The sequence below is a fragment of the Calidris pugnax genome, unplaced genomic scaffold, assembly GCF_001431845.1.
Source record: "Calidris pugnax isolate Ruff unplaced genomic scaffold, ASM143184v1 scaffold156, whole genome shotgun sequence".
In the NCBI taxonomy this organism is placed as follows: domain Eukaryota; kingdom Metazoa; phylum Chordata; class Aves; order Charadriiformes; family Scolopacidae; genus Calidris; species Calidris pugnax.
In genome coordinates, this window is record NW_015090889.1 from 969,432 (window position 1) to 986,327 (window position 16,896).

At 41.1% G+C, this 16,896-nt stretch overlaps 1 protein-coding gene across 2 annotated transcripts in view; it reads left to right on the forward strand.

The window, feature by feature from the left end:
- LIFR (leukemia inhibitory factor receptor alpha) overlaps positions 1-15,023 on the forward strand; it is a 48,549-nt gene extending 33,526 nt beyond the window's left edge. For both annotated transcript variants that reach the window (XM_014947628.1, XM_014947629.1), the window contains exons 14-20: positions 614-793; positions 2,398-2,499; positions 4,076-4,243; positions 4,894-5,055; positions 6,114-6,207; positions 6,755-6,833; positions 7,497-15,023. In XM_014947628.1, coding sequence (XP_014803114.1) covers positions 614-793; positions 2,398-2,499; positions 4,076-4,243; positions 4,894-5,055; positions 6,114-6,207; positions 6,755-6,833; positions 7,497-8,135 — 1,424 coding nt within the window. In that variant the 3' untranslated portion in view covers positions 8,136-15,023. The remainder of the gene's footprint in view (positions 1-613; positions 794-2,397; positions 2,500-4,075; positions 4,244-4,893; positions 5,056-6,113; positions 6,208-6,754; positions 6,834-7,496) is intronic.
- Positions 15,024-16,896: the final 1,873 nt, after the last annotated feature.

A 16,896-nucleotide genomic window follows, 5' to 3' on the forward strand; every position in this document is an offset into this window, starting at 1 on the left:
TCTCATCCATAATTTTTTTTTTTGCCTTTTTTTTTGAAAAATACTTTTTTCCCTCCCAAAAAGGGGTTGCGGAAAGGGGTTTTTTTTTTTTTTTTTTTTTTTTTAATTTACCCTTGGTTGACTGGAGCTCCATAAAGTTCACCAGGGACTTGACTTTTGCTGTTGATTCTTAGTGAAAAATGGTTGTGTGTTGGGCGAGTGACAGCAAGACACTTTGAAAGAAACACAAAGCAAACTGACGAAATGACAGCAGGAATTTATAGCTGGAGGCTCCTGCCAAATTGGTGTCGAGTCAGATTTGAACCTGACATCTGCTGTAAATCCTTACCTTGAAAAAGTGCTTTTTAAGCCAGTCATGAGCTGCAACACTTCTTGTCATCATACTTAAGGCTGGCTGAGGGATTTGCTGCAGGCTACGTCTGATTTCCAGCTCTTCAGAAAGCATAGCTGAGTGCACTGCTTCGAATTTCACAGTACCAGGAGCGCGCCTCCAGTTCTTAGAAATGACTGCAGTTTATAAAACCTTTCTGCTGTGGCTGGAAGGCTTTCTTCCATCGTGGAGTACAGATAAGTGTCTGCTCTCTGATGGATTTTCGTGTCGTCTTTGTTGCAGACAATGTCAAAACAGATCGGGCTGTGGCAATGGGGAATGGAATTTATATTTCTTGGAATTCTTACCCCAACGTGACCTGTGGCTACATAGTAAAATGGTGTCATTCATCTGGGTCTGAACCCTGTAGTGTGGACTGGCAGAAATTTCCTTCAAATACAACAGATGCAGTGATAAAGTCTGGTAAGTCAGAAATAATTTTTTGTGAGATTTTTTGGCTGAGAACCTAAGCAGCATGTGGAATGAGAGCAGCACCAAAGCTATAGGGTGAAGATTGTTGCATTGCAGTGCGCTTGTGTATATAAATGAACCCCTTCTTGGTACTGTGTTTATTTTAATGTCTTATAAAGACTTGCCAAATCCAACTATCAGTATTTACTTAATGGTTATCATCCTATGTTTATTAACTGTTTTGAAATTACCTCTTCAAGCTACACTCAACAGCTTCCTAACTCAGCCTGATGTATAATGGTTAATCTAGGGTTTGGGGTTTTATTTGGATTCTAAACGTAAACAGCGCTGCTCAGGATGGGGGAAGACTAATCCGTTGTTTTTACATGAGGCAGATTTTTTTTAAGTGTGACCTCCATGTGTTGGCTCGCTGTCAGCAATTGAAATTTCCTGGAACAGGGCACATTCCAGGTCTCTAGATGCTGGTGGGCAGATCAGGGAAATGAAACTCAGCTGTGGTGGGACTAGTAGGAGCAGAAAAGGAAAGTGAGGACCCAAGAAAGATGTAGGGGTTTTCTCCGTTGTTTGAAAGGGTACATATTTGCTTTTTAGAAGAGCTTAGTGTATAAAGTCTCCATTAGAGAAAATAACTTGGAGCTGTGTACATAGGAGAGTTGGGGAGGAGTGAGACCTGGAAGGGGGGTGGCAAAATGTTCTCCTCCCTAAAATTACAACACTGTGTCCATGTTGTTTTCGTTTGCAATGACTAGAGCTTGCTTTTTCTAAGCAGACAATAATATGTCCAACAATACACTGCTCTAGTCCTGAGCTCTTCCCTGGGATGCCTCTTGTGGGACACTGTGGGAGTTACCTGGCTGCTAGGGCTGGGCTCAAGCTGGCAAGTCCACCACTGAGCTTGGTCCTGCCGGGGCAATCTCTCGGGCTGGACCTGAATGCTTGCAAAACCCACTTGAGTTCTGTAGAGTTTCACAGTAGCATCTTGTTTAGAAAAAATCTTGAAAGTAGTGTACACCCCCGACTAGAGAAAATACCAGGAAGTGGTAAATTATTTACATATTGTAGTATCAAAACCCTATACCTCTGCCAAAGACATGGGAAGTAGAAATCTGAGGACTGTCTGTGTTTTGTAGAGTTAGTTGAGGCCTGGGTTTCATCACTGAAATGTTTCACTATCACTTTTGAGAGTTGTCTGAATTTCTTGTGTGCAGTTGCTGTAATAAGTCCAGGTATTTCAAAATGCGTTTGTATTTCTGAGGAGTAGGCAGGATCCACATGGCTGCCGTGGGAGGGAAGGAAGGGGATTGTTTCTGGTAACTTCAGTTTGTGTTTCCCCATGGAAAGAGCAATTTGTGCAATTTGAATAGCTTGTTTTGAATCCCATTTGTTTAGAACAAAAATTTCTCCAGGAGCTAGATGTGTTTGCTGCCTCTGAACTGCATCTGATATCACTTTTAAAGGAGTTACAAGTAGTGATAACACTGTGGTCTAAGACTTTGTAATTTTTTAGTATGTATTTATGTAAGTTGGCATCATGTGCAAGCTAAAAGCATCGCTCTTCATATGTGAAATATTCTTACAGTGGTTTTCTCTTGCAGCTCTCTTTAGACCTGGCGTGAGATACAACTTTTCGCTATATGGCTGCAAGTCCAGTGGATATCAGTTATTGAAAAACATAACTGGGTATATGAAAGAGCTGCGTAAGTGCACTTTATCTTTCAGGATCTTTGCAAAGTGATTTTAGACTGTGTCTATTTTTAGCTCAGTGTTGGCAGAGGAAGATTGAGACCAGAATCCCCATACAGTACTACTGACTTCTGCTTCTTATCTGTATATAATTGTAATACATTTCTCCAGCCCCTTCCAGTTCCCAGCATGCAATATCCTTGTGTTTTCCAGCTTGTCTGGTGGTACAGGCTGTCACAGAAGTTTGCTCTGAAGACAGTGTTCTTCAAAGTTGAAGGCACAGGTGTAACTTTTGAACCACAGGGCTGTGCTCACTTCTGCTGGAGAGGAGGCAACTTTTTGATTCAAGTCAAAGTAGATTTCTGAGTGGGTTTGGTACAGATTAGCAAATATAAAAAGTGTTCACAGCATTTCTGTTTAAAAGCACCTCTTGGACCAGAACTAGATCCTAGAGTAAAACTACTTTGGGAATTGCACTTGTATTCCCTTCAGTACGAACCCTGTCAGCAGTTTGATCCAGGGATGAGCTTTTCGTGCCTGGAGATGTTTTAGTGTTTGAATGCTTTCTGTTCCCAGGTATCTGAACATGGCATTACCCTTTAACATCACAACTGTATTGTATTGTAACTACAGTACCCATTTCACTTTGAAGTTTAATGTGTTTTCCGCTAAAATAGTTTGCCTGGAAAACTGAGCTGCTGAGCCATAGTTTATTTCATTGCTATGGTTGAAGGTGAGATTAAGGCAGTTTTACCAGAAACTCAACTTTCAGCTATTTGTATCTCTGTAAAAATCCTGAACAGTTTCCTGGAAGGCTTTTCCATATGTGTTCTCAACAGATTGGAAGCTTTCAAGCTGAAAGGGTTAAGACTTTTGGGGGACTAAAAAATGCATTGAATATGCAGAAGAAACTTACTAGGAACTGAGAAAGGCATTCACTTTGCACAAGAGCATAGATTCATTCTAAAACTTCAGATTTGCTTTTGGACAGATAACCATCGAGACAAAAATGAATGCTTAAACATGAGTTCAGCACTCATCGGTTCAACGTCAGATCAATGCCAAATGTCAGACTGTGCACATGACCTACACAGTATCTGCTGTAACACTTTCAGTGGGGTTTAGGTATTGCAATAAGGACTTGTGATGCCTGCTAAGGGTAGTTCTTCTAAGCTAAGATAGATTTTCATGGGAGGAATGTGGAGTTTGTTTGTTAATTTGAAGACAGGAAGTCACAGAATTAAAGCCTTTAAAAGCTAAGTAATTTATGTGCTCTGAGTGTTTATGCAATCTTTTGGGGTTTGTTGCAGGAAGAAGGGTATTTACATGTATGAGTTTGTAAGAAGGCTGCCCAAGGAGAGCCTCTGTTAGTAGATAACACTGCAGTAATTAATAACAAGACCAACATACTTGTATTTTTGTAGTATCACCTATTAAGTCTTTTCACAGGTTCTTTGACACTGAGGGAAAAGTATTTGGGAGAAAGCTGAAAATGCTAGCCCTGAAATAAAACTGTTGAAACACATGGATTCAGCATTTAATGATAAGGTGGCTTCTAACTAGCTTTTTCTTTCATTATTCTCCCTACAGCTCCAAAACGTGCACCGAATTTTACTGTAGAAGAAACTTCTTCAGATTCTATATTGGTAAAATGGGAAGACATTCCTATTGAAGATTGTCAGGGGTTTTTAGAGGGATATCGGCTTTCCTTTGCAAAAGGTGAAAAAGATGCTTTAAAGCCTAGGCTTTCGGAATCAGGTAAATGAAATCTATAGATTGCAACTTATTTGTCAAGCTTTTTTTTTTTTTAATAATTTAATTTCACTTTTAAAAGATGCTTTAATCATAATTCATTTGCATTACTCACTGGTATAATTGGCCCCTGATATATGGCAAAGGTATTTGCAGTAATCAGTTCCTCGTGTGGTTAGCACAGTTGTTCTTTTTAATATAAGGCAAAAGTCAGAGAAAACCTTGGCCCACTGAGGCCATAAAGCTATGCAGTGACTAAGTGGCAATTTGACACGCTGCCCTGTGTGCAGTTACCCTGGGTAGATGAGACATGGGGGAGGTTACATGGCTATGTTTAATTTGGTGTATACTTCCAGTACCCACCTTGTAAGGACATCTCCGTACAGAATTGAAGCCTGACTCAGTATCGTAAGAAGACAAGCAGAAGCGTAAGAAATGAAAGCTGTTCTGCAGCAACAACACACTCCTGTGCTGTTTGGTGCTGTGTGAGGAAGCAGCGTTGCTAGGATTCTTTATTTCGGTTTTCCTTCACACAGGTTGTTCTTCACAATAAGGTGTCTTATGCTGACTTCAAGAAAGTCTTGCTAAAGCTGAGGTTATCTTTGTCAAACCTTTCTTACAAAGTTATGCTTTTCTCACTGCTTCCAAACAAACAGGGAACCCAGAACTCAAAGTTAAGAATATCACTGACTTAACAAAGAAGTCTTTGAAAATACTTGATCTTCAAGGCAAGACAAGTTACCAACTGGACCTACAAGCCTACACTGCTGGTGGGCTGAGCCCTCCAAACAGCCTGTATGTGGTGACAAAGGAGGACTGTAAGTTGAATATCCCTGTTCATTAATAGCATTCAGCACAGAAACTGTACAATATATATAAAGCTGAGCTTTTCTTCTGGTTTTGTTTTTGGGTTTTTTTCAAGTCCCCTTAGGTGGTTTGGGCCTACAGTCTAATTTTTAATTTATTTAGTTCGTTATTTTAAAATACCAAAATTGGTACGGTTCAGGGTGAGGAAAAGATCCTTTCCTATTACAGCTACCTTGTAGTTCATGGTAATGTATGCAAGAAAAATAACTTCTAAACTACTACTAAATATGGTGGAGTCTTCTCAAGCAGCGAGTTGTTTTTGTCAGGTTTCCCATGATGAGTATCTGCTAATACATGGTGGGAAGAAAGACACACTGGAAATATTTACCAGTTTCAGAATTATAAACAGATGCCTCTCTGCTTTGAATTTAGTTTTTATCGATCCCCTGACAGAAACAAACCCAGAAAGACAGAAAAAAAAGGAAAAGATAGACTTGGAGAAAAAGAAAAAAAAAAGAAAGAAAGTATTTCATATGAACGAATAAACAGAATAAACACTGGGGTACAACTAAGATACATGAAAGATCAAACTTGGGGAACATAACATCAAGGGAGGACGACAGTGGGAATATATCAGAGCTAAACCCTGGGGATCAGAAGCATTGTAAACCATATAAAAGGCAGTGCAGAGTGTGCAATGAGTTGTTGGCCTGTGAGAGCGATTATCAGAGATTTGCCCAGCTCAAGTAACCTAAAATTGCAATTCCAGTGCTTACTGAGAACAGGGTTACAGTGGCAATCAGTCTCGTGTTGCATATGAAGCCTTTCGCGATTAAGCAATCAGAGAGAAATATCTGCTGATTCCTGTAGTTATCACTGAACCAGCTCTGTTTATGGATGGACTTTTGCCCTTCCAGCAAAGGGGAAGTGTGTGGTATAGGTCACGGCAGACCACTGTTAGGAGAGTTTAATGAAATGGTCTCTAATCTGTGGGAGTGACAGAAAAGGTGCAAAATTTGCTGGTGACTTTGGATATATATTTACTGTCTTTTCCTTTTTCGTCCCCCAGCTATAGGATTAATCATTGCAATTCTCATCCCTGTGGCAGTCGTTGTGCTGCTTGGAGTGGTGGCCAGCATCTTCTGCTACCGAAAGAGGGAATGGTAAATGCATGCCTTCTCTTCTGATGATTTCCCCAATGTGTTTGCTCCAGTGCTAGAATTTTCCATTATTTTAATTACACTTTGTTTTCTCCAAGTACCCGAAGGTGTCAGTGGGCTTTGTTTAAAGGTTGGTGGCAAAAACACATTGTAGAAGGTGAGGGAGAAATTGAGCTGGAGAGAGGTCAGAGTGAGGAATGCAAAAAGGTTTTGCAGGAGCCGGTCTCCCAGTGAGCACTGTTTATAAATAGTTCCCAAATGGAAATAAGCTGGCGACATACTATAATTTGTGAGCCATCCACAAACAGTCAGGTAGACATCCCATCTTCAACTTTTCGTAAACGTGGCATATCAAGTTCCCCAGCTTAAAAAAAAAAAGTAAAAGGTTTGCTGTTTTTTCCATTTCCAGTGAAAGTGTAACACACTAAATCTTTGTGCCAGATGTCTTCAGTATCCTGAATTAAAGGGAAATGTCTTGATTCCTTTTGTGTACTCGCAATCTGTTTCAGGGCTTGATAACTTTTAAAAGTTTGTTCATTTTTCTTTAAAGGATTAAAGAAACATTTTATCCAGAGATCCCGAATCCTGAGAACAGTAAGGCACTGCAGTTTCAGAAGAACATCTGTGAGGTAACCCTCATTTTAAATTTAATATTTTAAACTAATGAAAGATATTGTGAGTAAGGAATTATTTTTTAAACTTTGAGTCTTCTGCTCTGATTGTAGAAAAAACTCTGTGGCAGGGAGGAAAAGGACAAGCACCTGAGTAACTTTTGTCAGGTGCTATCTAGAGCTTTCTTGTTGTTAATATAGTTATATGCAATGTTTGGACGAGGAAGGAACTGCTGCATCTCCCTCCCACAATAATGAGGAGTGTCAGTTCATGAAAACCAAGTGGGAGTAACTGTCTTTGTCCTAGTGTTAGAAGTAGAAAATGCTCAGAAGTGTACACATGCCATATCCCTAATCTCCTGGTAGACAGAGTAGCTGGAACATTGTTAAACAACCTTCTGGAAGGAGTTATACAAAGTCGAGATTTGGTGGAAGAGTTCTCAAGCACTTACTGCAAGATTTGGAGTCTCTTTACGTTGGCTAAAATACTGTTAATGGTAACAGGAGTATCTGATCAGCCAGAAAATTAGAACTAAACCAAGTTTTTATATTGTACTAATGGCAGCGGGATTAATGCAAGCCACAAGCCATCACACTGGTTTAATATGGATAAGTTGTTGCTTTCAGGATTTCCAAGTCTTTTGGCTTAGTCTCTCCTCCTCCTCTTTTTTCTCGCTTCAGGGGAATAAGACACTTAAAACACTGGAAATGAACCCATGCACCCCCAATAGCGTTGAAGTGGTGGAAACACGCTCTGCAGCTCCCAAGATTGAAGACACAGAGATGATGTCTCCAGCAGCAGACACCACTGTGCCTGAAGATGGCTCTGACTCAGAAACGGAGAACCATGTGGTTGTGTCCTACTGCCCCCCTATCATTGAGGAGGAGATCTCAAATCCCCCTATGGATGAACCTGTGGGGTCATCTCAGGTGGTTTACATTGACATCCAGTCAATGTATCAGCCTCAAATTAAACCAGAGGAGGAGCCAGAAATAGACGTAGTGACTACAGCAGGCTATAAGCCACAAATGCAGCTGCCTATCAGTGCTCTGAAAATAGAGAGTCGCTCACCTGCAGAGGAAGAACTGGATAAAACTGCAGGTTACAGACCTCAAGCAAACACAAATGCCTGGAACATGGATACTCCAGACTCTCCTGGATCCGTTGAAAGCAACAATGAAAATGCATCTTTTGGGAGCCCGTGCTCCATTAATTCCCGGCAGTTTCTGCTTCCCCCAAAAGATGATGAAGACTCTCCCAAACCCAGTAACATAGGGTGGTCCTTTACACACTTTTTTCAGAACAAACCAAATGATTAACAGTGAGTCCTTGTCGCACCTGAACCTGCCTTCTAAATAAGCTCTTATTCCTGATGTTGTAAAAATAGGAAGAAGAAAAGTGCAAAAGGCATGAATTATTCTTGGAGACAGTCAGCAGAGGTTCTAGTGAGCTGAATGTTACCGTGTTTAAGTTAGCAAAAGTGTCAATGTTCCATTTTAATAGAGGCCAAGAGGCCAAAGTTATAGCAATTTAGTTATTACTCTAGTAAAATATATTGGATTTAAGGGGTATTGAGTTTAGAGCTCGTGATACTCATAGTCAAAGAACTCTGCCTACCTGCACATAGTGCTCCAAGATTAATATGATCTCATGCAACTTATAACTTGGAAAGATTGCTTTGCTTTGTTGTAGTTGTCCTCAACTGTGCATACTCAAACGATGAAGCCCCAACAGGTTTCCTTACTGAAGGTTTCATTTATTACAAACCTCAGGTAACACGTGGAAACAATGTGGTTGGAAACTCTTGAGATCTTTTACCTAGTTATAAACTAAGAACAAATGAGAGTGATTTTTTTTTTTCTTCCCCCACTGAGAAGGGTATTGTCACTGTTTAACACTTCTGAAGCAATGGCCATTCAAATCTGTTGCTTTTTAACTAGACACTAGTTTCTGTACCTACTGTACAATGTTTATTCAATGTTTGACTCAGGGGTACAAACGTGGGGAAAAAAGTGTAACACTGATTTAAACCTCAACAAGAACTGCATAAAGTTTTAAACTTTTTTTTTTTTTTAAAAACACTTAGAATGCTCTATATTTTTTCTATTCTTTGGTTAAGGAGTCAATCTTTCCTAATGTATTGCACTAATGCATTTTGTATTTCATAGCTTCAGCTCCAGATCTCCTGCTTCAAAGTGGTATAGTACCCCATCCGCACCCAGCATTTAGCGGTCTTTGCACTATACAGTAACATAAGCCATGGGGAAATCTCTGTCTACTAGCATTAGCTGTCCAAGCAGTTTGGCACGCAAAATTAGAGGCAGTAGTACTAGGTCCTTGAGAACAAGTTGCTCTTTGGACGGTCTTTGTTGTATTAGCTTTGCTACCTTCTGCCTGGCTGTTCTCCAGTGTCTACCTAACAGGAGCTTCTCTACAAATCCTGCCTGGGAGTCCAAGGTGGGATTTCTCTAGTTGCAGGGAGAAACCCAAGGAGGTTTTAGTGCAGCTAATTCTACCTCTCCTTTACCTGACGTGAGGCAAAGAAAGCTTAAATGATGTACATTTGTGTGCTTGAAGGAGTGTTCGTAACAATCATCTTTGAAAATGCTTGTTTTCACATATGCATCTCTAGGCAGCTGTGATTGTAACATTTTAGCGTGTAACCTTCAGACTGTGGCACACATGAATTTCACTAGCTTACAGGAGAAGGTGCTTTCTAACTTACCTCTTCCTGTTCCTTACTGTAATACACAGTGGTGAGAGGTAAGATGTTAAAGAGCTTGATCAAAAAGGGTCTCAGTGAAGTCCTGACTGAATCTTTTTTAGATTTCAGTTTCCTTAGCTACTTTGTGATCTTTTGAATAACTGAAGTGGAGGGAGTGGTTTTCTAGAGAAGATCCCAAAGCAGATAAGGAGGATGAATTGGCTAAGCTGCTAATTGTGAAGGTGTGAGAGCAGACTAGGAGGATGGCTACCTTGTCAGGCATTTGATCTTCAAACCACGTTATCTGGCCATCAGAATAAAAACAAGCATTAGGTTAAACCTAATCGCAGCAACAGATGGTGCAGTATCAGATATTGGTAGGTCTCTGCCATCTCCATAAAATAAAAATACAGAGGGATTTCAAAACTGACAAAAGGGCAAAACTCTTAAATAGCAACCAAATCATTATCAGTAATAACTGTCTGTGTGTGCCTCCTGGAAGAGTGAACTGTGACGACAGTAAAAATAGATCTGTCTGCAGACCTGACAGAGTGTCCAGAAGAACAAAGTGCAGATAGGACTCTGCTTTTGAGGTTGAATCTCAGAAAAGACAGACAGTGCGAAGAGCTGGTGTCCATCTGTCACCAGCCATCATCGCAAGAAAAAGTTTCATGCCTAATCTATTACTGCCTATTATTCAGGACACTAAACTAGTACATAAAAGGAAGCCGTTCTGCCCTTTGTGCAGCTTGCTAGCTGGGAGGTTGCTCCATCTGGATAGTAACAATCCTTTCTCACAGTGTGTCTTATAGAGCAGATTCCTTTTCACTAGTGCAGATTTGGGTTAATGTGTTTATGTCCTAAGATGAATTTTAGATTATGCTGCCATATGCTTTTAATTGAAAGCAGAAGATGTCATGGACAGTGTGTATGGATGGTGTTTTGGTTTTTTTCATGGAACAGTTTTTCAGTACGGAGGAGCAATCAGTATTGTATAAGGATCCAAACAAAAAAAAACCAAGACCCTCTGTAGCACAACAGTTGATGATGAAGAATCACTGTGCTTTCATATGGCTGAGTATTGCAAGAAACAAAACCAAATTAAACTTTTGAGAGTACTAAATTTTCAGTTTGGCAGACTAGAAGCCAGGGCAGCTGCAGCGAACAGACAGAGCTCGGCACCTAACACCCTTTGCAGTGCTCCCACAGTGAATCACTTAAACACAAGCATCACCTACTCAGGTTTTCTTTTGTGCTGCTTTTCCTATTCAGTAAAGGCAACAGCATTTTAAATCACTTAATTTCTGAGTGATTAGGTAGGAGAAAGGTCCACAAATACAGGGTCTGTCTCAGTGTTACTGAAGTACTCTCATCTAATTATCCATTTTTCTTTTTTTTTTTTTTTCAAGCTTTGACTATATATTTTATTTGATTGGTGTTCTGGCTTCCAGGATTTAAGGCAGAAGGGTCCTGTTAATAGTAATGGCTTACCATGCACATCATCTTCTATCAGTAGCAGAAGAGTAGGGTGAATAGGGGAGAGACACAGGCTTATGCAGTATATGCACATCATCTACTGTTGCTTAATGGCTATGAACCACTAAGCAGTTTTCCTTCCAGCACTTGAAAGCTCAGCTGCCTCACCTCTATGGTGTTCTTTCAGCCTATTCAGTGCTGCCAGTGAGGACTCCTTTCAAATGCCTAAGCTAAATCTTCAGCAGCAAATCCAAATACAAAATGACTAGTGAGAGGTTGTGTGCTAATTTAGTGATCATGTGAAGACACAGTTAGGTGCATGGAGCAGTAAGAATCAGTGACAAGGACCGTCAGGGAATGGACTTGCTTTCTAAGCCCAAGTGCCATCTTAAACCAGTGAAGCATCTTTAAGAATGTGTTCATACCAAAATCACTTTCACAGCACGGTGCTGTTTAGCCTCTAAATGCATTGATAACAATTGCAGGACTAAAGCTTTGGGCTTCAAAGGGGATCGGACTCCTTGTATTAGTGCCTTCGGGCTTCCTGGGTGAGCCTCTTCCGTCAAATTGTTCCTGAAAAATGTCTTAGGAAACTTAAAAGTACTGCATTTCTTAACCACCATTTCCTGAAAGATCTTATTCCTTTATTGAACATCTACTTTGCTTTAGTTCTCTTGACTTTTTGCTTTTTTCCTAGAATAGAAAGTTCAGCTTTTTTTAACAAAAAAACCAAAACAAACAAACAAAAACCCCACCCCAGCTTGCAGAAGGGATACGACCAGAAGGGATTGTGTCCAAAACACTGTTAGTTTTTACTCAGTGCTTCAGTCCTCCGGTTGGATCAGTGTTTAGAGATGTGGGGTGTTAATGCCAAGCAGTTTCTTTCTGAAGCAAATGATCGGTGCTGCTGCTTTTTATTTTTGAGCCATGCCTGTCATATGTGACAATTTGGGGTTTGTAATGGGTTTTTGTACTGTTCACTGTATGCATGGAACATCAGTCACATTCAATGTAACACCGTGCACTCACCTATTCGACACATTCATTATTTTTGTTGTTCTGACATGCAATGGGGATCTGGGATCTTGGTTTTTTGTGTGTTAAATTTGGGGATAGTAGATCTGCATGTGATATACCTCACAGAACTACTAGTTAATATATCAGCAAAATAGTAAGCTAATATTACAGGCAGGCAGTGAAATACCTGCCCTGCTGTGCAGTGGCTGCATGGGCAGACGTAGGACCCAATGACTGACATTTGCTGTGGTAGCTGTCTTTATTATCTGTAGTTGCTGCTTTCATGGGTAAACCATTTCCAAAGGGAACCAGTAGCCGTGTTGTGGCATGATTGGCAGATGTGCCGTGTTTCTTCATCTTTGGTTTATGTGGGGGACCAGAGCCTTCCTCTGCTGGGAACACGGCAGCAGCAAGCTCATGCCGACCTCGAGTTTTAGGCTGCTCTGAAGAGGCACGTTCAAGGTGCCTTTTGGGTTTTTTTGGTGTGTTCAGCTGCCTAAGGCTTAGGACTGTGGCCTTTCATGTGATCTTGTCCTCTGGGACACTCAGTTGAACATGAACAGTAGCAAAAATGAAGGCAATTGGATGCATTGGAAGGAGAAAGTGGTCAAACATCACTCTGAAAGGCAATGAGAAATCGTGTGCTCTATTTTTAGACAAATACTGCTTTGTAAATAGAATATTTGTATACCTACAAGTAGATAGAAATATAGTAAAACAATTTGAAATACATAGGAAAAATGTAACATTTAAAGAATCAGATTGCTAGCAAGGCTCCATGTACCATAAATCTATCAAGAGCTTCCCATGTAAATAGAATATTCCACCACAGACTTTGATGAAGACTTCAGTGCAAATGGCATTAATATTTTTAACACTAAGAAAAGTTCCTAACCCCTTATGCACGTATGTGCTTACATCATTACGTACCTAGGTCTGTATTGCAGAGGAAATTGGCTTGCAGTTCCCAAAGCGATTTTTTCGGAGCCCTGTACTTGAATAGATGCCTCCTGAGACGCAGTTCCATCCAGAGGAAACAGCTGCCATCCGTGCTCCTCCTGGCACACTGCATGGGGCTTGTGGTGCTTGTGCGTTAAGCAGTACCCTGTGTGGCTGGTGCTCAGAGATGCTGTCGGCAGCTGGCAATATTTGTTGTTGGCTTTTTCTTTCCTTAGTAAGCCCGGAAACACAGTCCCAGACCCCAAATGCCAGACGTGGATTCAGAAATGTTGGAGTGTTTTAAAAACTGATTTCCTCATGCTTAGGCCTGTCTTAAATTTTTAGACATCTCCTTAGAAGCTGGGGAACAGTTTCTTCCATGACAATTTTCTTTCCTCTCCTCCCCCATTTATATAACTCTGGATTTTCCCCAGTGTTTCTAAGATAGCCAGTGTTTGTTTCCTTTTTGCATGTTATGCAAACAAACCTCAGATGATACTTGCAGGGGTTTCTGTAACTTTACAAGTTGTCCCAGGGTGCATGACAAAAAGTTTTCCCCACAAAAACATCTATTAATTCCTTCTGCTTCTACAACAAAAAAGTCTCCAGAGAACTTTTGTTATTTCAGATGCCAGGGGCTCAGTGTCCCCATGCAGGTGAGCTGGTCTAGTGGCAGGGTGCTGCAGGAGAGGATGGGCTTAATCCCTCTCCGATCTCACCCTGTTCCTTCTGCCAGTGCTGCTCAGGTGACGTGGTGGTGCAGGAGATCAGATGGCATCCTTATTTTGTAATGCAATACCCAACAGAATGTCTAGGTAGATTTTTTGGATGGTCCCAAATCTGCACTTTGGCTGTTGCTACATGAAGGCAAGCTCCAGTGAAAGTGTACGCATAACTTCCATGCAAAGGTTCAATGCCTTTGCAACTCCTTCAGCTGCGTATTGTACAAAATGTAGTAAGTAAAACTTACCCAGGGACAAAACAAAAAATGAAGTGTTCTCATTTTCATTACTTGGGCTGAGAAAAAGTCAAAAGAGAAATAGCTCAAGCAGGGCAAAATAAAACAGAACCTGGCGAGGTCTCACACTTTTTAGTAGTAATACAATAAGGAGCGAGTCCTTCAACATCACTTTGACAATGTTTCCTTAATGTCATTCAAGAATGGGTTAAGGTCAACAATATTTTATGCTTCATAGCACATCAAAAAAGTTTGTAAAGCAGGGGATAGCAAAAAAAGAAGATAACTGAATCAACTCATGTCTGCAATCCTACCCGAAGGTAACAGTAATTTGAACTTTGATCCTGTCGTGGCGCACAAAACAGCGGAGCTGGTGAAGTCATACAGGTCACCTGAAAAAAAAATATGTTATACTATAATGCTGTAACTTTTAAAATATATACTGTGAATAGGTTAAATGGTTTTTTTAGCTCTTTTTATACCATATTTTTTACACCGTAAATCATTTGTTTAGAGATGTTTTTATGTTCTGTTTTTACAAAGATTTTATTGGACTTTTGTTTAATACTAGTGAAAATATTGTTTGCCAATTTGAAGTAGTCATCTCTAGAAATTAATTCTGATAATAAATCAATAAATCAAGCTGGCAAATTAGTCTTCCTAACACACTAAATCTAATCGGTCATTTAACATATTTCTGTTGCTGAATGATACTGAAGTTTTCCAGCTTCCAGATCCACTATTGAAAAAATATTTTTCACAATTTAAGCAAAATCATCACAAGGCACTTTAATGAAGTTGTAGCATACTAAGTAAAATATTGATTCAGCAAAGTGTATCAACATGAAAATTTCTTAGCTAAGCCATTAAACAAATGCATGCTTGAAAAAGGAAGCGTGGGATCATGTTGGGGAAATAATATTCCAGCGTGGCAGATGACTTCTAAGACTAACCTAACACTAAGATACCAACTTTGCATATGTTTTAAACCTAGTTTGCTTGGCTGTTGTAACTCCTGTTGTATTGCTTGAGTGTCTAAAAATACGCATGTGTTTAACAATTTTACCATAGTATTGCCATGGAATTTAATAAATATATTTTCTTACACTCTTATATGTTTTCATAGTCCTTGCTTGCATGTTTATTTTTAAGTTAGAGTTAAATTCTGCTCATGCTCCAGTACAAACAGAGCTATTTTAATTTTTGTGCCAGAGAAAATAACCACAGGATCTGGGAAGCACAGCCTTGGCTTCTTGATCGGCAGAGCGGGTAGTTACGCGGATATCCTCTGAGCAGCTTCTCCTGAGCACAGCATGCCATAGTGTGTTCAATGAAACCCTCCTGTTCCTGCCGTGTCATGTCGTGATAGGAGGAAGGCCAGTTGACTTGACTTACTTACCCATGTCCACCCCAGTTTATGTATTGAACACAGCTGGGAGTTTGAGATGTGATTTCCTTGCAGACTTCAGCTCCAAAGGCTTGCAGAGATGAGCAGCCAGAAGGTGTCCATGGTGGACAGGTCTGTGTGGTGGATATCCCCATTCCAAGATGAAGGACATAGTAGAATGGAGAACCTCTCTTATGAGGAAAGGCTGATAGACCTGGGTCTGTTTAGCCTGGAGAAGACTGAGAGGGGATCTTATCAATGCTTATTAATAAAGAGCAAGTGTCAGGAGGATGGGGTCAGATTCTTTTCAGTGGTGCTCAAGAGACAGGGCAAGAGGCAACACGCACAAGCTGGAACACAGGAAATTCCATCTCCACATGAGGAAAAACTTCTTTACTTTGAGGGTGCCAGAGCACTGGAACAGGCTGCCCAGAGAGGTTGTGGGGTCTCCTTCTCTGGAGATACTCAAGACCCACCCGAATGCATTCCTGTCCAGTCTAGACATCTGAACTAGATGATCTCTGAAGGTCCCTTCCAAGCCCTGCAGTTCTGTGATTCTGTGAACAAGGGGCCCAGGGTGTGCACTGTGGGGTCAGTTTGGATGACACGGGACACTTTCGCAGTGTGTTTTACTGACATGGAGACAATAAGCTTCTATGGTGGCAGTAGCATGGTCCTTATGTTTGAAGCCATTTATGTCACAGCATTTACTTGTCCTAGCGACAGCCAAGGTACATTGTGGCTCACCTAGCCATGGTATCTGAACAAGGGAGTGACCCACAGGCTTAGCAGTGTGCAGACGTTTAAGTGCCACATCACAGCTTGTCATGAGAAGCCGCTGTTGCGTGGTGGCACTGTGCTTTCTCTGTCTCTTTGGAGACAATCTCGAAAGTGGGTGAGTCAATTCCTTGTCTCATGATAGCAGGTTGGTGCAGCTTATTGGGATGACACCAGGTAGCCAGGATGTGTGAGCCCTACTGAGTGGAGATGTGGGATCAAAAGCACAAAGTCCTCTACAAAGACTGCTACATGTAGAGGTGCGGAAATGCAGAACAGCTTCAATTGTTCCAAAAGTGAAATCCCACAGCTGCACTCTCAAGCTCTGTGGCTGCTCTGGCCAGTGCAAGAACACCAGGGACGAGTCCTAGACAGGTCTTGCTCCATCATCTCGGCCCCAGGTTTAAAAGGGGTGGAAGTATGATGGTTTTGCACTATCTTCTGAAGAGTCAGATACAACTTATCTGGGCAAAACCAGACCAACCTGTTGGGTATGGTATTTAACACAGCTCAGGGACAGTTGGTGCTCCCTGTCCGTTAACACAGAGGTAGTCATGCAACAGTAGCACCAGAGGAACATGGAAGTAGTGGGTGTCTTCACAGGGCTGGAGCTGTGCCACATCCACAGTGGGTACAGACCAGTTAGACTGGGCTGAGGTCTGCCACTGCAGAGCAGATGTGTGAGAGCAGCTCTGGCCCTGGGAGAGACAAGGTGTGTCTGGTCCCTCCATGGACACCACTGTCCCTACACAACTGCTGCAGGAAAAATACCCCAAGCCAGTTGTGAGTTGAAGCTGAAGCTTTTGATTTTGGGTGCGCTTA